The sequence below is a fragment of the Notolabrus celidotus genome, chromosome 15 (assembly GCF_009762535.1).
Source record: "Notolabrus celidotus isolate fNotCel1 chromosome 15, fNotCel1.pri, whole genome shotgun sequence".
Taxonomy (NCBI): domain Eukaryota; kingdom Metazoa; phylum Chordata; class Actinopteri; order Labriformes; family Labridae; genus Notolabrus; species Notolabrus celidotus.
In genome coordinates, this window is record NC_048286.1 from 13,377,512 (window position 1) to 13,403,785 (window position 26,274).

A 26,274-nucleotide genomic window follows, 5' to 3' on the forward strand; every position below is an offset into this window, starting at 1 on the left:
CACCAGCAGGGGAGAGGGGAAAGCAAGTGAAGTTAAAACAGGAAACCAGAAACCCTACCATGAGGGAAAACGCCCTGCTAGGGCAACACAGGAAGCACAAAGACTTTTAAATCCTTTGATGCCCAAATCAGTCAAAAGAAACTCATGTCAGGTAACAACATCTGGTAAACAACTCTCCAAGTTGACAGACTTGATGCCGTACTTATATAGAAACATGACAGCCAGAGGTTAATGTTGGTTTGCATACCAGGCATGTACACAGAAGAATGAAATTCTGATGAATCTGACTCCAGACGCCAAACAAAAACGATAAGAAACAAATGAATATATATAAATGTAAAAGGGAGATCAATTGATAAATAAATCTGTAAAAAAGCTCAATCCATCTTAATATGAATGTATGTACAAGTAGGGAAAATTTCAAGGTGCACTGAACAGTGACAAGCAGGGAAACGCAATGAGTGAATGAATGAATGACACTGTGCAATTATTATCATTATTTTTAATCACTTACATGATGCTAATAAATACATAATGTCACGTATACACATATGCATACATCCACACACTAAAACACCTACATCATATACTCATGCACATACACCTTAATTCACTTCTAAATGTATATAAGCACAGTTGCATGTAAAAGGTTAGGATATACTTGCATGCACACGACCCCACAAAACAGCTGTGTGCAACTGTAAATAGAAGGTATGTGCAAATATGATAGTCTATATTGTCTGTGCAATGGGGTCGGAGGCGGAGCCAGTGGGAGTACAGAAGTCTAATTGCAGTGGGGATGTGTCTCTATACCTTTGTCCTGAGGGCAAAAGGGTGAACAGACTGTGGTTGGGATGGGGGCGGTCTTTCATGATCCTGGTGGCTGTAGATTGGTAACTACTGGGAGAGATGTCATCAATGGACGGGAAAGTGGTGCCATTAATCCTTGTGGTGGCTTTCATCACTTTCTGCAGGGCTCTCCGGTCTGAGGCAGTTCTAACACCAGATGGAGATGCAGCTGGTATTTACGATCTCTACTTATAGTTCCCTCATTTGTTAATTGTTAAATGCAAGCCAATTACTTTGGCAATAGACAGTAATACCAGAGTTTTTTGAAACATACAAGGCACCAAATCATGTGCACTTACTCTGTAGACTCATTGAAGTAAATAGTAAAAACAAAATGCTTATTTCCACTGTGATATTCATGTAACCATCATTTGTCCTATAAAATAAACTGTACCTATAATGAGGTCACATGTTTTCTAGATGTTTAGATATTTAAATTAAAACATTTGAATTTAAAACAAACATTCATATGAGTTTAAAAGTAATTTTTATTACATTCATAAATTTTCATCAACAACAGCATGACTGATGTCATACCTTCACAGGCTGCAACCACAATAGTAAACATGAGGTAGATCACCAGACACCACGGCTACCACACGGCTGCACATGGTCATCAAACATATTTCAGTGAAGATTGTGAAAGCAAGTTGCATATTATGTGTTAAATTATCAAAAAGAAGACACATTCTGTGGACCTTTGGAGTTTAAGTTAAACTTTTGATCACCAGTCTTCCATTTGGACTAACTTTTTGGTTTCATGTAATAATGGGAAACAATTTATTCAGCTGGCAACTTGTATAGTGCAAGTTTACATTTGCCGCCCCCCATGACATTCAGTAGATCGAAGAATCATTCATTTTGGGTCTTGTGCAAAGCCTTCATGGATGGTTTTGAAGAGGACACATGCCCTTGTTTTAAGAGAGCTCAGCATGCAATCAAATATTACACATCAATATGATTATCAGTCCAAAATGCTTGTCAAATAAATAAGAATCCCCGCATGGACTTGATTTCAATTTTTTCACAATAATCCAACACAAGAACAAGAAGGGACACAGACATATGGGTAAAGACACATCTAGGTAGATTCTTCTTGCCTTTGCAAACATCACAAAAAATGCAGAAAGACATTATGACCAAAATATACTGGCAAAAGTTACACAAGACTAAAAAACATCAGTAACCCTCAGCGGTTTAGGGGATGATAGAATATATTAATAATGTAAACAAAGCTTTAAACAGTACAGTAGTCCAAAATCAAATGATTTCATTTTGCTCAACTCAAACATTACTTTGTTTCCTCCTCACAGTTAACTGGTTTCTTCATTCTCACTGGTCAAAATAAAAATGTAGTGACTCGAGCAGTGACAGTCTGAAACCTCACCTAAGGCATATTCTATGGACAACCCTGTGCAGAAACATATAAAAACATTCTTATTTCAAGTACATGAAATGGTAAGGTCAGCTGCTTTTGGCTACTTCTTCTTCTTTGATTACACTTCATTTTGGCAGGGAGAGGTTGCAGTTTAGGACTCTCACCTCAACCGTCTATGTAAAAACAGTCTCAGAGCAAACGTTAGAACAGGAGGTGAAACTCAGGCACAGTGAGTAGCAGGATACTTGGCAGTGATTATTAAAAGCATTTACTGACATAATGTGATTAAAATACCCAGTATTTAAGTCTGTATATGCTTAAATGCTAAGATTTATGTTGATAAGAACATAAGTGTCTTACTTTCATGTTGCTTTGATTAGTATTACACTGAAGAGTAAAACCCTTTGGACTGCAGACCTCCACTAAACTCAAGCCAGAACAAAACATCAACATACTACATTCTTGAAAAGACTTTTCTTTTCTTTAATTGTGATAGAACTATTGGATTAAATTGTGTGTGAGTCATTTGGACACTATAGCCACACTCATACGCTCCTTGTCAGAAGGATTATCAATGCCATATAAATATTTCAAGAGGCACAGCAGAAAATGGGTCCCATTTGCAGCTAAAACTCATACTTTTTTCCTTTCTTGTTACCATTTCAATATTTGTTCCATTAAAATTCACTGGTTTGATGTAAAATATCTTGTGACAATAACAAAAAAAAACAACGTGGTCCCAGCAGGGAGCGGAATGTTAGCCAAAGCTAGCAAATAGTCAGCCACCTGTGTTTTTACATCAACATTCTGTTTGTATCTCAGCCTTAGTCTGGTCTTGGTATCAGAATTGATAACAGGAAGGAAAAAAGTGGAACAGAACATGTCCTCAATGTGCTGACTCCTAAAGTCGTACTCTGTTTAAACCCCAATGGTATTAAAGTGATACTCTTGGTAGTAGGAATCTGTCAACCTCTATGTTAGTGTGTTTTGAATGTAGTGAGTTCTAGAGTCTATGAGGCAGAGCAGGTGTGAAGGAAAGCGAAGAGAAAAGGTAACACGCAGCTGAGGATGTCTTTGGTAGCAACAGAAGTTAATGCAGTGGAGAAAAGCTGTACCTCTTTCTGCAACCACCCTTGGATCTCCCTTTAAAACCCTGAGATAAACAAGTACGCCCAGCATGGGACGCACTTTCATAGTCCATATACACATTACAATCTTCAAATAGTCACATCATCAATGGGAAAGCGTTCGTTTTTGCAAAAAATACAACAAAAGAATCAAAAGTTCAGTTTCAGCTGTGCTTTTTCTTCCGCAGCAAAGTCTTTGTCAGTAGGTCAGTAAGCTTTTGGGAGGCAAGCCCAGTTACAAACCAGAGTTACATCCAACCCTGACCCTCTACAGAGCTGGGAGAGTACACTGTGGTGGTGCAGGTGTAGGGAAAGCCACATAAGGTGTCCACTTGTAGGGCACTTCAGATTTGTGCTCCAGCAAATCCCTTTCTGACCTTCCAGCGGAATGACAGGAATTGTGATTGCTGGCTGGTTTGTTTATAAGTCTCTCCTCTCTGATTGTGTTTCAGTAGCAGAGCATTGAAGCCAGTTTGGGTTCAAACATGGCGGCCAGTCAGAAAGTAGAGGGGCCGGTCCTCGCTGCAGTTGGCTGTCTGAAATTCGTCCCGCAGGCGGAACTGCCACTCATCCTCCAGCTCCAGTCGGGCGATGGTCTGACGGAGGGAACTTCGGTCCTGGCTGATTACGCAGAGAGTGGCACCTGTGGAAACATCAGGGTAAAATAAAAATCAGGACCAGGGTACTTCCTCAAAGACTTATTGACCTTTAGAGGACACTAGAAGAAACTATGACTCCACTCATGATTCACCTTTAAGGAAGCGGAACTTCTTGAGGAGTCCAGAGACGACGAAGGAGTCACAGAGGTAAAGCAGGAGGCCACTGAACAGCAGCCCCTGATGATTCAGGTTGGTGGAGTGTGGGCGAGAGTTGATGTAACATACAGTGATCTGCAACAGAAGATATCTTATTAATTCCAACCATGAAAAAATAAAGGAAGCCTAAAGAGTATCATTTTCAGGTTACAATGAATGAAATGAATATCTTGAAACTTGAATCATTCCTGTGTGGGGCTGCAGAAGGTGAGCAAATCTAAATGTAGCATTGTTTGCAAGTATGTGTCATGATTTATTTCTAGTATGCACATGGTGAAGAAGTGCAGAGTAAGTGGACAGTTGTGTCTTCACATGCACAAATGTTGTGTTCAAATGTGCATAGTTAGCATTCATGGATGCAAATGTGTGTGGATGTAGGTCACAATGTTTTAAGCCAAGCAGATGACAAAATTGTGCAAACTTTAGGTCTTAAATCAAAACTTATGACGAACATATGTTCAAAAATGGAACACTTTACTTCCATCTCAAGAGTTTCTTCAGAATAGTTTGGCTCAAATTTGAAGGCATAATGCTAATAAGCTCCTATCCTGCATGCAACTGCAACCTCCTGGGAGCTCTTACCTCTGGGCTGATGTTGAGGTAGCTGTCGATGGACAGAACTGGGTTGTTCCTGTTCTTAACAGCCTTTGGAAAAAGTCTGTGGCTGCAGCTTTGTAAGAATCTTTCAAGAAGGAACTGGGCTGGGGCATCCAGGAGGGTCTGCTCACTGTCTGGGGCGCAGACATACTGTGACGGGCTGATGGGGGCGGGGTTTTCAATTTCCTGGAGAGAGAGGAAGTCAGTGTAATATTAGATGGTGTTTCATTGCAGAAGAATACAAAATACAGTCACAAGAAACTGAGTGGAACAATGGGTGTATGTGTCATCATCATGAAACCCACCATGAGTTTAGGTTTGACCAGGAAGTCTTTGTTTCCCCCAACTGGAATGTGTTTCTTCATGAGGCTGAAGTGGTTGAAGCGGCACAGCAGCAGCCCACTGCTGTTCACTCGAAGATTGAAGTCCACCTCCTCACAGCTATACCTGCACACAGGAACAAAACAACAATGCCAGATGATTAAAACGTATAAAGTTTCATCATAAATAGCATTAATCACCAAACGTGTGAATGACTGACCCAGTTGTCTACTGACTTACCGATTTAGGTCATATTGAACATTCTGCGTCAGGTCCACGTTGAGCATGACAAAGTCGTGGAGGTGACACCGGCTGAAGGGTTGACTGGGGGACTTGCGAGCTAGGTTGCTGCTCCACTTGCGTGCACCGCACATGGCATACAGGGATATCTTTGGTGTGTTTTCCATATGCTGCAGCACCGTCTTCAGAGATATGTCAGTGAGGGTAGAACCTATGTCTGATGTCTCACTGAGGGATGGAGAGAAATGGAAATAAAAATTATAAAGAACTCCTTCAATATGTCATTTTTAGCAGGGGGACATGCTATAATACAACTCATCAGTAGGGGTACTTAATATGAAGGCAGGCTATAAGTAAAAAAATAACTAGTGTGAACAAAAAGTCAAGAACTCCTCACTGCAAATTTGACAAATGAAAAACAATTCCTACCTGCTGTCTGCCGGCTGGTGAGCCTTCCACTGCACACAGGAGTCATCCATCATGACAATGAAGGGCCATACATCTTGTCTTCTGACACCTTGCTCCTCCAGTCGGTTTCTCTCCAGCTCCAGGTTATGGTACGACAGCTCTTTGATCATGAAGCGTGCAGCACCTTTAAACAGACAAGAGCACAAGTGTCAGTTTCCTTTCATTTATCTTCCACACCACTGCATGTGCATTGCCTTTGGAGGACAACACACAGCTGCAGAAAGAAATAAGCCGTGAAAGTCACGTACAAAAGGTGAGCTTTAGATTTGCATGAGTGTGTTTGCATCACAAATGCACTCTCATTCATGTTCCATCCATCCCCAACAGACGCAGCAGGTTGACCGCTTGTGTCCTACTGGGTAAAAGTTGAAATGGTCCCTGGCTGGATCTCACTCAGCCCAGTTGGTATCTGACTGAGAGCTATTTACTTAAGTTAAACTCATTACAGGCTGGCCACACACCTGATTGGCTTACTTAGAAATCAGACTTGTGTACCTCACATGTTTGCATGCAAATAGACTCTTTCCAACTGGTTGTAACCACAGCTAACCTTTTACCTACTGCTACTGTACACAAACCTGCCTGACTGTAACCAAACATGAGACTTGGTGGCTCAGTCTTTGGAGTAAATCACCCATGTGGATGACATGAATGTCCCCTTGAGGGTTTCTGACAAGTAGAAGTGCTAAACAGAATGTTTTTCTGAACAGGTCACCAGTTTAACACTGATGCTCTGATGTAATGTCAGGGGCAGGAACATATAAAGAATTCTTAAAATGTGCAGAAACAGGCAGACCAGAAACATTTCTGCACAGCTAAAAAAAACCAAAAATATAAACAATGCAAGATTGAAAATATTTCCCTATTATATAATATAAAGTTATTTTTTAGGGGAAGGAAGACTTCGCTGTGGAAGGAAAAGCACAGCTGAAACTGAACTTTAGATTTTTTTTGTTGTATACAGACCATGAGATTTTTTGCAAGTGTAATTTTGGTGAGAGAGAATAAATGTGTACTTTCAAGAAAGCTCCATCACATACATTTTTTATATTCATTATATATATTTGTATACATGGATTTATATTTTGTGAGACCAAATATAGTTAGTAAAAAATATAAGATATCTAAACAAGTTTAAGACAGCTGATAGAGAGAGATAGAGAGAGGGGAGGGAAGTGAGACAGAGAGAGAGGAAACGAGAAAGAGAAAGAAAGAAAAAATAGAGAGTGAAAGAGGAAATGAGAAAGAGAGAGAAAGTGAGAAAAAAGAGAGAGGAGAGAGAGAACCTAATTGGATGATTAATTGAAAACGAGAAAGTGGAGGAATTAAATACGATTTACTTCTATCCACTCCTGTTCACATGTGTAAAACTGAGAGTTTGAAAACATCTCTTGCATTAGGTGTGACTTTTGTTTTTTCTGTCTTTTTGCTAGCTTGTAGGTCCAGTCCTCTTTTTTACACGTTTGAAATAAAATTTCGATTCAAATCAAAAGTCAATTTATCAGGATAATGCGACTGACAGTCAGAGTAATTAAATATTTTGACCAGAAGTACATTAGCAATACACCAACTAAGAGCCTTTGCAGTGAAGTACAGTTTGATAAGTCTCTGGAAAAATGGTGCATTCATGGAGGAAGAAATTGGGTTGGAATATTTGACTTCATGGTACATCTCAGGTGAATAAAGCCGCTTACCAACTCCTGCGCTGTTGAACATAGCCGGCAGGACAAGCAAGATGTGGTTGGGCCAGTACTTCCTGTAGAGTGGCATCTCAAATTGCTTGACCACAAGAATGTGCAGATGAGCAGTGCCCTCCATGGCGTGAAAAATGTTGAGCAGGGCGTGCTCTTGTCGTCCTGTAGTCGGGGTAAAGATCGGGCTCTTTAACAGATCAGGGTCCTGGAGGAGAGAACAATAGTTATAGAACGAATGCTGTTTTATAGACTGTCATACAGCTGCACACAAACACAAATATGCCTGAAAGTTAATGTACCTTTGCGGAGACCAGCGGCAGGTGCATGCTCTCCAGATGGCTACCCTGCTGACTGAAGACAAAGTGCTGCTCCTTGGCTTTAGGAATGACAAACTGGAGCTGGACCTCCTCACCCAGCATGGACGAGCAGAAGGTGAAGGCATGGAAGGTGCACTCCGATAGCTGCACAGACACACATACACACATGCATTATTAACATGGATACACCACCATTAAGCATGACTGCACTGAGTTAAAAGCTATCAAGCTGTCACAGTATTATGACAGGTTAGAGTGCAGCTATGCGGATGGTTCAGTCCAGCCTAAACATGCAATAGACACTGTTTTATGTGTGCTGCACTCACCTGTGTGGCTGGGCCAGGTTCACAGTAGTGCTGACACTGTTCACAGTGATGAAAGGCATTGTGGGCGGCAAATCTGCTCAGACGAATGGACTTGGTTTCTCTTTTGGCTACTGTTTGGCTCTCTTCTTCTTGCTTTAAATCTGCATATAGAAAAAATAAAACGTATTAAATAAAAAATAAAAAGTGTAAACGTTGATGATATGGTGTCGGGTTAAAATGAGTAACTCAGAGGCTGCCTCATTTGTGGGTTGACTCATTTGGCTGACCTTTTATACACATTGGCATCTTGTCAGTGTAAACAGAGCTGGCCTTCCTGAACTTAGGGTCCCGAGGGTAGAGGTCAAAGGGCAACTTTCGAACTTCCTCAATATCAGGCAACTGGGTAATAACCGGGGTTGTGACTTCTGATGTTTCTAGAGGAAAATAAGAGGAAAAGATTATAAACATGCTGAATAACCATCATTACTAAGACTATCTGATATTGGATTTCTCATTGTATCTATGACAGAATAAAGGTGTCCAGTGATCCTTACCTCCTTCCTCCTCCTCTTCCTCATCATACACATCTACCTCTAACAGTCTGATGAGCATCCGAAACAGGATACGGAGAAACTGCAGATAGGCACCAGTTTTTCCCACCTTGCAAGGGACAAAAATAAATTGCATTTAAATCCTGCTAAACAGTAAAATGCATAAAATCATGCATCGTATTTTTTCAAAACAAAAGATGATTAGGGCTTGAGGCAAACTTGAAGCAGTATTAGTGTTTCGTTACCTGTGGCGGTCCACTGAGCAGCAGGCGCCGTGGATGTGGCACAGATGGAGCTTCATGGTCGGCGTGATGCTGCCTGGCGACAGTCCACTGCCGGTAGTACGTACTCTGATCCGCCCCCTGTAAGTTGGAGGTGATAAGGGGCCTCAGCGGGCTGTTCCAGGCCACGTCTGCGTGAGGCAGCAGGGAGTAGGAGCTCAGCTGACTCCCTGATTCCCCTGACAGCAAGTTGTACGCCGCCCGAGACATGATGACGGTCCTGGGTGACACACGGGTGGGTTTGGGGTCTCGACTGCACTGCGTAGACTGGCTGGGCCGCTGGGTGGAGGAGGACGATGGCGAAAGGGAAGAGGAAGAGGAACTGGAGCAAAGAGAGGGAGGGGCCTTGGAGGTTTTGGAGGGGTTGGAGGAGAGTTGGCTTCCCAGGGAGTCGCACTCCTGTTTAAAGCCTTCTCTTGATCCCATGTCGGAGGTGACAGCACCTTCAGGAGGGCAGGAGGAGGTGGAGGGCTTCTGTAAAGAGTCTGTGACATCAGATGAACTGACACCATTCTCTGCCTGCGAGCCTATGTGGGGACATGAACAGTGTCAAATGTAGAAGTTGTGCCTTATTTCAATTGATGAAAGTTGCTCTTTACTTGTTTTTGTGTCAGTGTTTGCATCACAGACTCACCAGAGGTTCTGGTTGCAGCGCTGCCATTACTCTGTGGTCTTTCCAGCTCATCTCCATCATTCAGGCTGGTGGCCATCTTCTCTCCGTCTGACTCCCGAGGGACCATCTCCCTCTTGGGCTCCGTGACAACGCTCATGGACACGTAGGTGCAGGCCAGACCGACCTCCTGCTCCAGTGCTGTTCGAGTCAGGTAGCTTGAGTCTATGAGACGCAGGTCACTGTATTTCAGAGACCTAGAAGTGTGAAGAAGAATGATGACGAGAAAAAAGTCTGATCATTTCATTTCATTTGATCAAATTGATTTATTTTAATGTCTGTTCAACAAGCTGTACTTTGAAAATGAATCTCAAGAAATAATTAGCTTTTATGTCAGATTGAACTGTTTTGAATCATTTATTTTATCTGAGTCCTCCTGCCCCATGTTGGTTTACTGGTGTTACACAGCACAGACACACAAGTGACGACTGACGCACTGTGTGCAGGACAATAATGTAACTTGACCTCTCTTGTAGAGAAGACATTGCACACTGTGTGAAAGCAGACATGTAAAACAACACTGGGAGGATGAACAGGACACAAAGCGAGAGCCAACTAAGGGAAATTATAGATGAGGGGGAAAAAAGGTCCAGTATAGAATGTCCATAAAGAATCACTTTAAGTAGTAATAGAGGTTTGTGATGCACAGCTATGAGCCTACCTGGGGAATGTTTCTCCAAGAGGGTCCTTCCCTGTGAGGATGACGATACAGGGCAGGCCCTCCAGATCCTCATAAGTGTGCGGTACCCACTCTTCATTTTCGCAGCCTCTCCACGCCTACAAGAAAACACAGTTATGATGTAATGGTCTGTGTTTGGTTGAGTATGCTTCTTCTGTGATGTTCTATCTACTTTCCTTTTTTCTCTTCCTTCTCTTTTGTCAAGCCTTTTGTAACCTTCTTACTTTATATGTTTGAGTTATAAAAACAGCTACTACATTTTGCATTCATAGCTGATACTGGATGTAGGAATTAAATAGGGTTTCATTTATTTTAGATCTTATATGCAAATGTCATAAAGGTAGTTCATTTTCTATATTTAGCAAATTCCAAACTTGTCATCTAGTCATTAGGTTAACATTAAAAAAATACTGAGGAAAAAGAAAGAAGTCAATATAATTATCTTGCATGAATAAGTCACAGTCACTAATGCAAATGCTAAAAAGGTTTCATAACAAACCCAAAAAGAAGAAATGATACACGTGACGTTCTCACCCTGAGGCGGTTGATGAAGTTTCTGGGCAAGTTGAGTTCGGAGGCGGGGCTTCCCAGCAGTACAGCAAAGCACAGCTGGAGTCCCAGTTTGTCCCTCACATCCTCCAGTCTCTCCCGAGCCAGCATGGCCAGCTGCAGCGAGGGGACTCGAACAAGCAGCATGTGACCCCTACCCTGGGAGCCCTCTCTGCTGGGGGCATTGATCAGGTCCTCCACCATGGCCAGGGTCTCTGGGGTGATGTGGTCTCTCAGGGAGGGGGAGGAGGTCAGCGCCATCATAGCCTCAGTGTACTGCTGAATCAGCAGGTAGCTGCGGATCACCATGCTGTGGAGGTGTGGATGTCTGGGGAATAAAATAGTAGATTTTGTGTTTGTGAATGACATATCCTGTAAATACATGCACTGCAGGACATGAACTCTATTTACTGTCAGACAATGACATTTCAGAAGGACAGGTAACACATCTAAACAGTCCTCTGTGTTATTGATTTCTAAGTGCTGACACTGTGCTGACCTCTCCAGCAGCGTGTGGACCATCTTCTCAAAGGCATCATCACAGCGCAGGATGGGGCTGGCCACGCCCCACTGCAGGGAGCTGCTGTAGTCCCTCAGGCCAAAGTAGACCAACTCATTAGCAGACTGCTCCCCCTGCTGGAAGAAGAAAATAATGCCTGGCTGAGTGCTAAAAGGGGAACTGTGCATCAGAAAAGGGCAAACTCAACACTTTTAACTGATAAAACCTGTTGAAAAGCAGAACACATTTGTTTAGTGTATAATGAGTGTAATTAACGTTGGTGAGTGTCAGTGATTTTTGATCTGAAGCTGACTTCTAAATACTTCTTCTTTGAAATTAGTTCTTGCAAACCATTTTAGACTCGTCACTTTGAAGAGTCCTTAAATTCCACAAGAGTATCTTCAAGAACATCTTGTTCTGCATGCTTTCGTCACACTGCCTTTGGGCAATCAGCCTTCTCTGTGAGAGCAACGAATCAGTGGAATGCCCCTCCAGATCATAATAAGAACTGTGATTGGCCTGCAGCTATAAAACCAAACTGAAAAACCTGCTTAGAGGTACTCAACTCTGTTACCCCTGATTTATATCACTGCTTTCATTCAATAAAAACTCTTGTTGCTAGTGTTGCTGTTACAATGTAGTAAATAGTATTATTCATTTCAATATAGCACCAGGCACATTATTAATGAATGAATGAATAAATAGACAAATACATAAATAGATAGATAGATAGATAGATAGATAGATAGATAGATAGATAGATAGATAGATAGATAGATAGATAGATAGATAGATAGATAGATAGATAGATAGATAGATAGATAAATAAATAAATAAATAAATAAATAAATAAATAAATGCATCTAATATGTACAGAAGTAGCACATGCTGTAGGGTCTAGAGGACATTTAAGTTTGGTGAAGTTTGGAAAATGAGCTGGTTGCTGGGTACCAGTTCACTTTCTGAGCACTGCTGTGCTGCCATTGAGCAAGGCAGCAAGAGCCCCAAATTGCTCATTTGTGTGCAGCCCCCTCACTCTGACCTCTCTCTACTTGTGCGTGTTCAAATGACCCTGTTGGTACATGTCTAAGTCTATTTCAGTCTATGTGTGTGTGGCATTTTCCCCTTGTGAAAAAGTAATATCAAAGTGTATTAAAAAAAGAAACAGTAAAAGGAAAATAAGATAAAATAAAATAAATAAATAGTGACCCTTTAAAATATTAGAAATAACATTTTTGAAAATTAAGTGACTCTCATAGGCTTCTCATTTTCAGACGCTCGTTTCGAAAAAAATAGATATCAAGAGAAATGAAAATCATTCTTGTTTAGTCCTAATCGTCTTGATTTGCCTTCATTAAAAAGAGTTATGACTGGTTATTACTGGACATTACTGGTGCACTAACTCGTACAGCATTATATTTACAACCCATATTTACCCTGGATATAGCTTAAATATATCAAATGACCACTGACCAAAACCCTGTTTTTGAAGTAGATGTTTATCAACAGAATTACAACAAAAGACTGAATGACATGAACAGAGCAAATACTGCTTCTCAGACTTCACAGCAGCATACTGTTATAATACGATGCATGACTCAGAAACTCCAAAGGTTCAATAATAAGAGCAATTCCAGCAGTTTGATGCATAACATGCTCTCTCCTCCTTCTGTCTACTTCTTTAACTGCTAAAGTATGCCATAACTGCAAACAATTTAAAATGTTTTTTGTGACATGTTTCCAAGGGATCAAGTTCTTGCGTCTTAAGTGTTGGGTGCAGTTTAAGTCCACTAGGTGGAGTAGCTGAACCTCAGTGAAACAAACTGGTATCTGTGTTCCACCACAGGCTTAAAGCTAAGGTAAACTAATACTCTATGTAAGTCAAATATCATAAAACCCTGCACAAAAACAGTTAAAAAGTAAAGTATATAGGAGTAATGACGTGTGTGGTTTGATTTTCAGCAGCTCTGAATAAGCAGTCAGTATTCTCAGTCACACTTTAATAAGGATGTTCAGGCATTTTGAGCAGCTTCAGGATATTTTGGGAACTTTTTGGTGTTACTATAACCACACTCACCAGACTTTCGCTGGAGGGCCAGTGAACTTCATTATGGATGCTGATGCGGGACTGGTGGGTCTGCAGTGTGTATGGGAAGCAGCTGACCTGCAGGACCAGGAGGTTCATGGCATCCAGGACTTCCTGGCAGTTCACCACTCGGTCAGCCAATCCCTGCAGCTCCCCATGGCACACAGAGCCTGACAGAGCACTGCAGAGGGAGGAGGGCAGAGGAGTTTGTCATTTGGATTCCCTTACAAATCCAACTTTAGCTGCTTATTACATTAAACATGAACTGACGTGCTCCGCGTGGTACAGGAAAGCTTTTACATTTACTGAGCTAACTGAACAGTATGTTGTTCCCAGGAAAAATATCCTCTGGAAAACAGGAAATGTTTCAATCTATTTATCTGGCAGTAAACGGCAGTTTCCTTGGCAGATGATCTTGGCAGCTGGAAGCAGCAGCAATCATCTGAACAAGCCTCTGAAATGTCAAAGAACATCTACACAAAATTTAGCATAAAATAAATGCCAGGTCTCCCTCAAAAACAAAATATGTCTTAGCAAGAAAGAAAAACAAGAACCTTAAACTCTGTGACCCACATTTATTCAATTTCCCGGTGACAGATACTTTGTTTTTGCTTTGCAGCTGTTCTCCTCTCAGCACTTTTATCAGTGAACAACAAGCACAAAGCTGGACCTGCAGCCATAACAACTCATCTTTCCCACACAGCTAAAATAATCAGAGGAGCAAATTAGATTAAGCTCTCATAATGTTAGGTTGTTACTTTGTTTCTGCGTACCTTGTGAGGTCTACGTGTGAGTTGTCATGGATGAGGACAAACAGGGTGTAGGGGTTCTGTTTGACTTTCTTCATGAAGGCCTCCATCTTGGTGTGCACGTCAGCGTCAAGGCGCACCACATACTTGTCGGATTTCTGGTAGGCTGAGGAGGCATCTTCTATTCCCAGGTCCACAAGAACTCCTGGCACAAACAAAAATACATCAGATAAAATGTAAGTGATGAAATAAAAAAATCACTTATCGCTGCTTGACTGTTATTGTTCTACTTTATAAGTCTTAGACTGGATCCAGTTTAAAAAAATCATCCTTGAAATTTGTGCTTTGACACAAACCTGATTGTCGGATGCGCTGTGCCGTCTGGTGCACTAGAATATGGGATGGAGGCACCAAAACCAGAAAGTCCACTTTACAAAAACGCCCCAAGTCCAGATTCTGTGTCCCTGAGTCAGCGATGGAGCAGACTTGAGAGAGGAGGCTGCGAGCCACACTCAGCTGGGTTGGGTAGATCTGAAAGATCTTATTTAACAGCTCTGCTGCAGGAACATAAAGAGGGAGAGAGACAACGTATAAGCATCAAGAAAACTGTCAGTTAAAAGTGCAACAAAATAAGAATCACCAAACTTTAAAAATGTGGAAAATAATGCTTCATCTGACAATTACTGTTATGAATGAATTGTCATTTATCACTGCTTAATGTACAATTAACTATAAAAATGACTGATGCTATTACGTAGAATAAAAGACCACATGACTGGGACTCCGGTAACATTTGTACTGTGGATAAATCACTGCAGGGCTCAGTAACATATTGATTTGCTGCATTCGTAGAAGATCTATCGATTGTTTTGGCTGGTAAATAAAAGTGGCCCTGGCAGGTCAGATTAGACAGCTAGCGCGCTGGGGAGCGGTCTAACCTCTGCCCGAGGGGGGTGACATGCTGGCAGCCTCCTGGGAGTGGATGTAGTCAGTGACATCGCCTTGGAAGGGCTGGATGACCTGCCCCTTCCGCCGACGCTGGTATCGCACCAGCTGCTTGTCCAGATTGTCCCCTAAAAAACCCAAAGCAGATAGCAGTGTCACACACCTACACACTGACACAACAACGTCACACGTAGACACAGAGGCAAGCATTCAAGCTGCTGCTACACAGCTGTGCAGAGAACAGAGGATGCTAAACACAGAGACAAGCATTCAGTTATCACACAACACATCTTTAACTGATGTGTATAAACATGTTCTTAGTCTTTTGCATTATGGTTAGAAAAAAGTAGCAGTGAATGTGAATGCAGGCTCATTAATGCACTTTTGGTTCAATCAAAATGATGATGACCCTGTCGAGACTTTAAATCAGGTGTTGGTGGACTATATTATACCAAATATTTTGCAACTATTCAAACTTTCTGACCATGCTTACTTCCAAACTATTTCAGGTACAGAAACTCAAGAGTAATTTTTCAATGAAGATGATAACTAACTTAGATACTGACAAAACTTGACAGCCAAAAAGACATCTTTATTACATTTATCTCTTTGGCTGAGAGAAATCCTGGCTTATTAATGTCATACAAGTGGCAGACATTCAGTTAATCTTCCAGATAAAGACATGATATTTTTCTAATCTTTTAGAAGGAAAAACATAGAAAAGCTAAAAGACACTCATGGTATGAGCACATCACTCACCCAGTGACGTGGTTTTGAAGTGAGAAGCCAAGATGCTGACTTTCCCCGTGATAAGTTCATAGCTTATCTCCTTCAGGAACTCATTGGTTGTTAGCATGCCTTCAGCTAAGGCCCGTGCCTGGTACTTCCCTGTGAACACAGAAATAAAGAATTGTTTATATTGCACACAGACTGTTCATAGCACCAATATCACAGTCAGGTAAAAAGATTTTAGATTGAACTGATAAGGTTGCAGCACTCACCCAAAACAAGCACGCAGAACTCATTGCCGCTCACTTTGGAGGCACATATGATGACAACATAGGTGGGCAGGCACTGCTGGTGGTGAGGACCCTCGGTGAGAGAGCGGAGGGACTCCGAGATGCCCTCTCCCAAAGAGTTGTGGGTGACCACGACTTGGACACTGCCACCAGAGACGCTGGCTTCAAGCCGAGCTAACCAGGGCAGCTGGGAGGGGGAGATGGCGGGACCCCCGGGGCAGCACAGCATGGCCTTCAGAACAATCTGCTCTAACTCCTCTCGCAAAGGAATCTGATCTGAGCCTGCAAGACAAGATCAAATATGAAAACCTGAAATTAAATATCAAAGCTGACATGCAACACACAAAGGATTTCATTTGGCAGTGATGTGCCTCAGTAGAGTATGAGTCACCACCACCATGGGGTCATTCACCCCACCACAGAACAATAAACACCCAAGGAGGAGAACTGATGACAGTGGGACTCTCTTTGTGATAACGTTTGTGCTCGCTGCTTACCTAAGCGTGCAAGATACTGCAAAGAGAGCAGGATCATCGTCTCCACACAGAGAAGCTGGCTCCTGTTGAGGCCCAGCATCTCCAGGTTTTTCTCTGTCAGCTGGCTGCTCTTGTAGCAGCTGACCAGCAGTGGGCTCACTACTATGTCCCCAACATTCCCATAGAAATAAGGTAAAGTGCCGTGCCCTGGAAAGAAACATCAACATACGTCAAAACGGAAACATTTAGTAACTACGAGTGGATGTGAGTTTAAAGCATTAAATAGAGCACACAAAGGAATCACAGTTATACCGATCAAGATGACAGGGCGAACTCCTGAAGAGCTGAGCAGGTTGTCAGGGACAATGACTGTCTCTCCAGCGGTGACAGGCTGAGGCTGAATGACTCCTGATACTGGTGGCTGAGGAGGGGACACACCTAATACAGAGCCTGGAGGGACACAAATGACTATTCAGTACTACAATAAGTAAGCCATAGCTAATCTAATTCTGAACATACTGTTCATAGTGTTGCACATTACTCAGAAAATACTGCAGTCACATTTGTAGCTAATGTGTTCTATTGCAGAAACCTTTTAAATAACCAGCGCAGACAATTTGAAATGATGACCGTATTCACGTACAACTATCATGACATGATATCTGAGAAATCTTTCACAATTATACAATTTTAAACTATTTTGTCCACAAACTCTCCAGCCTTATCTCCATGGAGATGCTAGATGAATCATCCCTAACAACCAGACGACGTCAGTGATGGCACACTCATCCCCAAACCAGAGGGAGAGAGTTAATAAAACAACAGTCTATGCTCTGCACACACTCGCTTACACACACAGTGAAAGAAGCCCAAAAGAAAACACACAAGATGATCAGTTATCATCCCATCTCACAGTGACTCATAGATCTGTCCTTTATAACTCAGGAACTGACCTGGAGAGCAAACTATGGGCCGGATGGCTGGCACGGGGACAGCTGTTGGTGGGACAGGTACCATCGAACTGGGATGCCAGCTCCGGTGGCGCTTCTTTGGAGGACCAGAGTTCATGGCGGAGGATACTGAGGATCAAATCCACATGGACAAGAAGTTAATGCGGATCAGCAAAAAGGACAATGGATATTCATACAATGCTCTTTTAAGACATTATTTTTTAATGCAGAAAGGACTTACCAGGACTGTCTCCTAGATCAGCAGTGCGATAACCCTGACTCTGAGGCCCTAACGACACCTGGGAGGGGCTCAGTAAGGGAGGACGTCCATCAACACCCAGACCATTAGCCACCACGTTCACCCTCAGAGCTGTGGGAACTGATGACACACACACACACACACACACACACACACACACACACACACACACACACACACATGCTTTAATAAAGACATTAGCAATCAAGCATCATTGTTCATATTTACTGATCAGTACATCAGACCAAATACCACTGAGGCCATTCATAATTTTGCTGAGACACACTTCAGTTTTGGAAAGTGTTAACCTAATGATGTGTTAAAGGGAAAAAAACATCCTTAGAACACGAATGTATTCAACATGTCTACCAAGCCTCAAAGCAACCCATCCTAATGCTGTTTAGACATTTTGATGGAAGAGCCAATCAAAATTGACATATCTCTCCATTCTACATGTAGGTTCAAATGATCCCTGCTGGATTTATACATAAAAAGCTGCACAGAAAACATTTGTGCAGCTATACCTTCCTGCACAGGCTGACCAATACATTACAATGAGTCAGTTCAAACAGCAGCATATTGATTTCCCATACATGAACAGCTACCGCCAATGACCGGATCGGCCATTTTCCAATCTCATATTCACTGTGTTTGCAATACGCTGAAACATTGATTGGTATGTGTAGCCTTTGCCTGTCAATATCACAACCTTGTAGAGGAGCTAATGGATAGCAAGGCCTTAAAAAGTCATTACAGCATTCCTTCCTTCAGTATTGATTAGTGTGTATATGCAAGTGCAAACCCATGACTGTTTACTGGTGTGTGTGTTTGAAAGCAGGTGGTGGCAGATGTTAATTTTGGTTCCATGGTCAGCTGCAGCCCCACTACCTAATGGTGAACCACATCAAATAAAAAACACCTGTAGCTAAGCAACCTTCTGGCCAGTGTCAAAGCCTCAGTGCATTCAGGAATGTGGGATGAAGCTGTAGTAAAGCAGAGAAGGGAAGGAAAATAACATAATGAGGTAATTAGCATGAAATCACTGAAAAAGAGCTTCACCTATTGGTAGAGTCTTGTTTCCTGGTGTGGACACCAGAGGTTTGAGGAAACTGATGTCTCTGCTGAGGTCCTGACTCCCAAAAAAGACTGATGATACCTGCGTCGTTCTGGTGGGTGGAGAATCTGTAGGAAGAAACAAAAACTTGGCTATTTAGGAATTTAATATTCAAATACTTAATCCCTAACATTCTCGTTCCTGATGTTAGCTTGTCCAACAACTGTTAACAAATCTTTGTGGGCTAAAAACTCTGTAGCGGTCCAGTTTGGGAAAGATACCCAAATAACCGATCCGTACCATCCTGTTTTTTGGTATAAGGCGCGTAACTCAAACATCAGCTGAGCAGTGAGAGGGGCTCTGAGATGGATGTAAAAGGAGAGGGATCATACAAGACAAAAAAAAAATCCCATTACCTAATGTTATTCAATAACTAACACAGGTAACCTGCAGCCAACGTATTTCATGAAAACTTTTTTTTCAATGCAAGTTCACTCTAAGGCCAAATAAAGTGTTCTGGAAGTTATATCTTTTGGCAAATAACTGTCCTAAATAAAACTTCAAAATAAATGCATTGTGTAAAAACAAGTGTAGTCTCTGCACAGGATAATACTGAAAGGACTTTTACTTTGAAAAGCATTTCAGAAGCACTTTCGTACTACATCTTTTAATGCTTTTGACATAAATATACGCAGCAAATACACTTTCTGTGTGAGGCGCCAAAGGGTGCAGTTTGCTGTGGAAATGCTTTGTTCTGTACTAAACCATATCAAACATGCCAGAAGTGAAGCATTTCACCCTGATTGGTCCTTGAGCTACCTTTAGCAATCATACAAACTGTATGTATCCAAACTCCACAGCACAATACAGACAATCTGTAACTCTCTTTTTCATTGATCACTTCAGGATAAACAATCATGTAAGCAGAGGCAGAGAGCTTAGGTGTCGAACCTTTTGGCCTCTAGTGTGAGCGACTTCATTAGGCGCAGGAAGTACCTGAAGGTCGCAGTCAGGTGATCTGGAGCAATGTTTATGTAAAAAATGAGCCCTATAGGTCAGCTGTCTGACTCATCAACAGGTTCAGAAAAAAGTCAACACAATTAGCCAAGGGCTGTTTTTTCAGCAAGAGAGGGCACAGGCGCTGCTGGGGTCAGATACTACAAAATCTCCTTAAAGAGAGGCAAAGCTTGGCTTGTAAATGGCACTTTAATATTGGTTAACATGACAACAAGATTCAGGCCCTCTATGTTATATGTTGACATGTGAATACGACAAATAAGGTGCTCTATAAAAAAAGTATGCTTCTTAGTTTTATAAAGTCAGCTTTTTGCTTAATAGTGTGTTTTCCATTGGAAACTTATACAAGATACTTCAACAAGCACTGCTAATTTGGATCACAATAATACAACACCTAACATACTCAGAAACAGAGCTTCCTCATTGTCGTGACCTGACTAATAAACAGCTGAATGCTGACTCGTGGTTCGAGGATCAGGCTACACTCACCTAATACATTTCAGGGCTTAGCCACCACTACTTGCCTCTATGGCAACAGCATATACCAATACACCTCATGACTTCTTAATGAAACATATAGGACTATATCTTGCTCAGTAGTTAATCCATGTTAATCCAAAGGGGGGATGAATCTTGCAATAAGTGTGCTGTGTTCAGATTTACCTGAGAGGGAAAAGGGAGATGAGCTGTGTCCGCTGGTGCCTCCGTTTTCTTTGCTGCTGAGGGAGGAGGACGAGCTGGGTTTGGATGTTGACACGCTGTTGGAGAACTGACGGGTTTTACAGTCTGAGGAGGAAGAGAGAGGAAAGACTGTGACTTTGAATCCAGATGATCGAAGACTAAACTGTGAGCATTGTGAGCAAGAACTGAAAAACTGAGGTTTATGCAGAATTTATTTGAACCTTTCCAGCAGATGAGGGGTCCTTTGCACAGAGCACCCTGAGAATTCTTCACCAGGTAGTGTTTTAAGTGCTTCTGCTTCTTGGGCTGCGTGGATAACTTCAGGTTGATGTGGTTGGAAAACTCAGTGAAGTATCTGAAACCCTTTTCCCCACAGCCTACGCAGTTTCCTGAAAAACCTGCAAATAATGCAACAAAAACGTAATTATTATATGACTTCACAGACATCGTGTACTGTCCGGGAGCAACAGAGTGTATTCATCCTAACAGGGTCTAAAAATGACATGATGATGCTGTCTGTCTAAATGAGATGATGCTATCTGTCTGTTCACTCTAACCTCAGACTACAGGAACACACTGACCTAAAAGTGCATTTTTCCCGTTCTCATCAGGCAAAAAGCGGCGGTCCACAGCACACACGAGGATGTGCTCGGGGACACCGGGGGACTTGGCGCCAACCAACTCAAAGCCTGCTGGGATGTCAATGGGTTCTGTTGCTATGGAGACCAGTCGGAGGTCCTTGCCGGCCTGACAGAACCCTGAGGAGAGAGGATTATTTTCAGTCAGAGGATGAAACAGATATGAAGGAAATAAAGATGTCTTTGGCTGACATTTCATATATGCACAAAGACACTGAAAGCACATCTTCCCTGGTTTCATCATAGTTATATTTCATATTTAATTCTAAATTAAAATTTTACTCCTAAATATTTTTTTCTACCGTTAAAATCAAGGATTTTTTGAGTTCAGGACTTACCGTCTAATGTGCAGCAGCCGTCAGGTGCAGGGGTCTGTAGGTAGGGAAGAGGAGGGCTGCTGCTGTCTGAGTCATCGTCATCCTCCAGCTCCTCCGTATCGTTGGATGAGTGGCCGTTCATGAGGTCGTGGCCAGGCGGCTCTCCGCATTGGACGTCAGCTTTTGGCTTTACATCTAATGAAACAGTAGTTTTTCTTAGCAGCTAATAATTCATATAACACAGGATTTCAAATTCCTCAAGGTTTTCTGGAAAGACCTATGTATTCTGATACTTATTGTAATCATGATTTAAACTGGTTGATTTGAGCTGTGGATACATGAGATTACTGTAAACAGCTTTGATCCATAATTCATGTTAATACTTTGGGTAGAAAATTGTCACTGTGATAAAAATAAAGATGTTTGCAAAAAGTAGAAGTAGAAAAGAAAGTCAAATTAATATTTATGGAGATATATCAGTCAGGCATGTATCTAGCCTTGTTTAACTACAGCAGTTTCACAAAATGACACAACTGAGAGTGTTAGTACGTGGTTTTATAGCAGCCTTTAAGACCAGGAAACCCCACACTGTAGTTTTAATTTTTCAGTTGCAACCACTTCCTGTTTTGCTGTTTCCTGTGAGGCTCTTACCTTCCATGTTACCAGGATATGGTTCAGGGTCCAGGTAGAGCTGCGTGAAGATTGGCTGAGGGTCTCCACTGCTGGAGCGCAGTGATGCCTCAATGGAGTTATGGAGAGCCTCTTCAAATCGAGCAGACTTCAGCTGCCCGGCGTACGAATTCCCCATTTTCTGAGAGAGCAAAGAGAAAAGAGGAGAAAGATGAGTGAAGAAGAACAGTCTCAGGGGCTTTCTATCTCAGGTCAGGGACTAACAAGAAAAGCTAACTCATTAGAAAGCAACAGGTGTCTCAAGCAAATTCATGTTTTACATGATCTTGTGTCAATGTTAAACATACTGAATAAACATTGTATGATTATATAAAATACAGTCAGTTAAGAGAATCCTAAACCATATGCATAAAGCTGTTAAATGCCTCCAATGTTGAATGTTTTCTAAACAAGAGCAGGAATCAGTGATGAGAGGTTTGACAATGGTTATTTGGCTTTACTAGATCACATGATGAAGTGTAGCCAATGAAATCAGCAGAAATCAGGGTGAGGAGAGATTTTATAATGATAATTACAAAAAAATGTGCAATATGGACTTACATTTTTCAATATATTGCAATAATAATTTGGAGTGCATTAGAGGAACAAACTTTAAAGCCCCTAAGAGGAGTTTTGATCTGGTTATATGAAACAGATTAAACTAGTGTTGATGCTTATAAATGATCTACCAAATCAGATCATCAGCACATCAAATAAACAGCTGTTTATATCTATTTTGAAGCAAATATTCACAGTGAGGGATCTGTTTGATGGTTACAAGACAGCAGGATGAGGAACAAAAACAGAAGCAAGGTGAAATCATGAAAATTGTAGTGAGTAGTTTATCTTGAATTTTTTGGACTGTTCAAGACATTTTCCTTACACGTGTCAAAATGGGCTTTGAGTTATTTTAGTGGGAAAGCTTCCATTTTCTTTTGTCATTAATTGACCAAACTACAAATCTGCTAATAACTAAAATCAGAATAATCCACCGTAACAAGAATTATCAGGTTTTGTTACAGATATTATTTATCCCGTGGTAAATGCATGTGGTTGTCTGAACCCTCCTTCATATAATAACAGAACCTCTTTGAATAATCATTCACACATGCACTCAATAGCACTCAATCTGTGTATGCTTGCATTCATAGACACACACACGCACACACATTTGCTCTGTGTCAGCTCAAACATAATGGTCAAAGCTAATGGCTTTTGCCCATCTTTTTTCCCCTCTTTCTCCTTCTGTCTGTCGTGTCACTCTGCCTGCTCTGCCCCCCAGTGCCCCCTCCACCCCAATGTCCACTCAGGGACATCTGCTGGGGTCGGCTGTGTGGGCCTGAGGTTGGCTGGCCAGCTCTCTGGTGGCAGGTGGCAGCTGGACAGAGGGCTTAGCATGTAGTCTCAAAGAGGAGAAAGAGGGGCAGAAATAAAGGGACAAAAAGAGGAAGAAAAAGGGACAGAAGGAGGAAAAAGAAGGATCAGAAAGAGCTTCAAATGGGGTGAAAAGCCTAAACTGAGCTACATCATGGTGTTGATACTCTGCACACTAACTCCCATTACTCAGTTTGTCAAAACATTTCATTAAGTCTGTTTTTAATTCTTTGTAAAGTTGAGTGGAATGGAAGGCTGAAGAGGTAAATAAAGGGAGTTTTGGCTGCTCTCCTGAAGCACTCTTTTAGCCTCAAAAGCTTCCATGTTTGTCCTTGGACTACATTTGACTGATGCTGAAGATCATTGTGCGTCATCAGCACTGAAGGCCTTGATGGAAGCCTTCAGCTGTTTGGGAAGTGCCCAAACTCCAAAGTCAAGTCAGACAAAGATTTCTCACAGCTGCTGAAGCATGACAAGGTTATGGGTTTCTTTCCCAGCTTTGAAATTGGCCAGTTCTGCAACTGACCTAAACTTGAGTTCAGAGTTAAGTGATGAGTCACAGAGCATTGCACTGGCCTTCAAGTTGAGTCTTGGGGGTGCATACAAACAAAGACAAAGTCTTACTTTTTGCTATAGATGCAGCTTTTACAACTCATGCACTCTGCTGGGTCTTTGTATCAGTCACATAGAGGTGCTCTTTTGGTATTTCAGGCATATTGCGTTTAATTCTTCTAGTGATGGGGCTGTTGCATGGGTTAAAAAGTGAATTCGGTCAAAATGTGAGAAGTGCAAAAACATACCAAGGCACACTGTAGTGTTGGTGCAGAATTGAAATAGAAGAAATAAAGGCACTATAATTCTATACCAATACTTCAGTGTGCCTTGGTGGGTTTGTGCAGCTGTCATGTTTTGACTGAGTTCATCTTTTCACCCATGCAACCACCTCCTCACATTAAGAACCATGAGTAAGACTAAATTAGAAACACAACTAAATCATTGCGATGTAAAGTATTGAAGCTTTTAAATGTAAGCCATAATTATTTTAATAATATTCCATTATGCATCCAGATTTGTACTTTTGTTCCTTAGGCAGCTAATTTACATTATTGATTTTTCTGCAGATGCTTTTCACAAGTCAATTGATTTGCTATTATTTATGCAAATTGTGAGAAGCTAGAGAACAATGTCTATCCAAATCCAGAAGGCGGGGTCTTTATAATGTTATTTTATATGATGACCAACAATCCATATTAAGCATATTCAATTTTCCATCATTAATGACAAAAACACTGGAAAAATCTATTACTTTAATGTGACAGTGATAGTGACCAGATCGTACCAAATTCATCCTCCTCAATAGATACATGGAGAGATGGCTGGGGATTCAGTTAAAGAACACACTTAACAGATTGAATCACTGATCTTTATGTTAGGTGTAGTTTTTGATCTGAACCAAACACTGAAGGTGTCTGACACTGGATCAATATTAACCAGATACACTGTGTCTTTTGGTCACACAGACACCCTGAACATTTTATTTTGTTAATAATGAGCCAGGTGGGAATCAAGTTGGGTTTGCAGGTCTCATTTTGTCCATGCCTGGACAGATTCCAGACTCCGTGTTTACCTAACAACCTTCCTGAGGAGGAATCTGAGCAGCCCAGACAAAAGACAAGATTAACAGTGCCTGACTGTGCTGTCAAAGAGATAAGAAGCTTAACAGAAAGAAGCTACAGTATTTCTTGCCTAACTGATGGAGGAAGAGAAACAAAGACAGAGGAGGTAAAAAAAAAAAAAAAAAGAGAGGGAGAAGAAATGAGTGCCTGGGGGTGTTTTAAAGTGGCTGCTGCCTGTTCGATCATGAAGTCAAAGGAGGCTCCGGAGGCTTCTTTGACTGGCTGACCCTAAAGCCTCAGAGGACAGATTTGTCATTAACCTCGCACAAGCCGGAGGTGAACACAGAGAATGACCTTTTATCACCTGCATGACTTAAAACAAAGCATGACTGTGAAAAAGGTCGCTTAAATGGTGTTTCTGGGGTGTGACTCAGGTGGTTGCTAAGGTCAGAGGCAGTGGTGAGAAGGGGAGGTGGGGGTGTTTCAGGTGAGTCAGCGGCTGTGGTCGGTTGATGGATGGCTACACATAATGAGCAGAGTAGAGGCGGTTTAATGTTCAAAGACTAATGGCTTAAAAGGAGAGTTCATGTCGCTGAGTGGGGACTTTAAATGTGCCTCTCAGCCACTCAGATGGTCAGTCAAGGCCACTCCTAGGCTCTTCTTGGGTGGCATCAACAGATTGCATGAATGTGACCCTGAGGTCATAATAAGCCGGTCTCATCTACACTCCAGAGCAGAGAAAATATGAGAGCTCAAGCAGAGAAATGAGTTTTTAAAAAAAAAGACTTACGTTGTCAGATTGTTCCCAAGCGTGAAGGCACTTGTTCACCTCTGCTACATGCTGGATCTCTATCATTCAGGAGAAACTTTCAGCAGAGACATCTCAGTCAGTGCCCCCTGACCTGAAGGGGAAGCAGAGAGATCTCACATAAGCGACACAGTCAATAATACAGAGAAACATATAAAACACATAGAAGAGGTATTCTTTAGTGTACTGGGTTTAAAAGTAGTCCCAATTAAAAATGATTTGTTGTTTGTTTGCTCTTGGTTTGATTATTTCGATATTGTTATCTTAAATGCCTGA

At 41.7% G+C, this 26,274-nt stretch overlaps 1 protein-coding gene across 3 annotated transcripts in view; it reads right to left on the bottom strand.

Annotated features, from left to right (window-relative positions):
- Window positions 1-1,319: 1,319 nt before the first annotated feature.
- The window catches only part of greb1l (GREB1 like retinoic acid receptor coactivator), a 48,995-nt gene continuing 24,040 nt past the window's right edge, over window positions 1,320-26,274 (bottom strand). For 2 of the 3 annotated variants that reach the window (XM_034703824.1, XM_034703826.1), the window contains exons 2-34: window positions 25,981-26,092; window positions 22,183-22,342; window positions 21,553-21,726; window positions 21,158-21,334; window positions 20,798-20,974; window positions 20,559-20,681; window positions 18,884-19,006; window positions 17,807-17,944; window positions 17,569-17,694; window positions 16,928-17,065; window positions 16,637-16,822; window positions 16,122-16,421; window positions 15,880-16,008; window positions 15,114-15,248; window positions 14,532-14,732; window positions 14,200-14,380; window positions 13,418-13,607; window positions 11,341-11,477; window positions 10,827-11,169; window positions 10,275-10,390; window positions 9,578-9,810; window positions 8,908-9,470; window positions 8,666-8,771; window positions 8,399-8,545; window positions 8,133-8,272; window positions 7,789-7,950; window positions 7,490-7,694; window positions 5,757-5,919; window positions 5,328-5,555; window positions 5,072-5,213; window positions 4,752-4,952; window positions 4,106-4,244; window positions 1,320-3,997 (exon numbers count right to left, since the gene is read on the bottom strand). In XM_034703824.1, coding sequence (XP_034559715.1) covers window positions 3,834-3,997; window positions 4,106-4,244; window positions 4,752-4,952; window positions 5,072-5,213; window positions 5,328-5,555; window positions 5,757-5,919; window positions 7,490-7,694; window positions 7,789-7,950; window positions 8,133-8,272; window positions 8,399-8,545; window positions 8,666-8,771; window positions 8,908-9,470; window positions 9,578-9,810; window positions 10,275-10,390; window positions 10,827-11,169; window positions 11,341-11,477; window positions 13,418-13,607; window positions 14,200-14,380; window positions 14,532-14,732; window positions 15,114-15,248; window positions 15,880-16,008; window positions 16,122-16,421; window positions 16,637-16,822; window positions 16,928-17,065; window positions 17,569-17,694; window positions 17,807-17,944; window positions 18,884-19,006; window positions 20,559-20,681; window positions 20,798-20,974; window positions 21,158-21,334; window positions 21,553-21,726; window positions 22,183-22,342; window positions 25,981-26,046 — 5,913 coding nt within the window. In that variant the 5' untranslated portion in view covers window positions 26,047-26,092 and the 3' untranslated portion in view covers window positions 1,320-3,833. The remainder of the gene's footprint in view (window positions 3,998-4,105; window positions 4,245-4,751; window positions 4,953-5,071; window positions 5,214-5,327; window positions 5,556-5,756; window positions 5,920-7,489; window positions 7,695-7,788; window positions 7,951-8,132; window positions 8,273-8,398; window positions 8,546-8,665; window positions 8,772-8,907; window positions 9,471-9,577; window positions 9,811-10,274; window positions 10,391-10,826; window positions 11,170-11,340; window positions 11,478-13,417; window positions 13,608-14,199; window positions 14,381-14,531; window positions 14,733-15,113; window positions 15,249-15,879; window positions 16,009-16,121; window positions 16,422-16,636; window positions 16,823-16,927; window positions 17,066-17,568; window positions 17,695-17,806; window positions 17,945-18,883; window positions 19,007-20,558; window positions 20,682-20,797; window positions 20,975-21,157; window positions 21,335-21,552; window positions 21,727-22,182; window positions 22,343-25,980; window positions 26,093-26,274) is intronic. The other variant, XM_034703827.1, reaches the window with a different exon arrangement.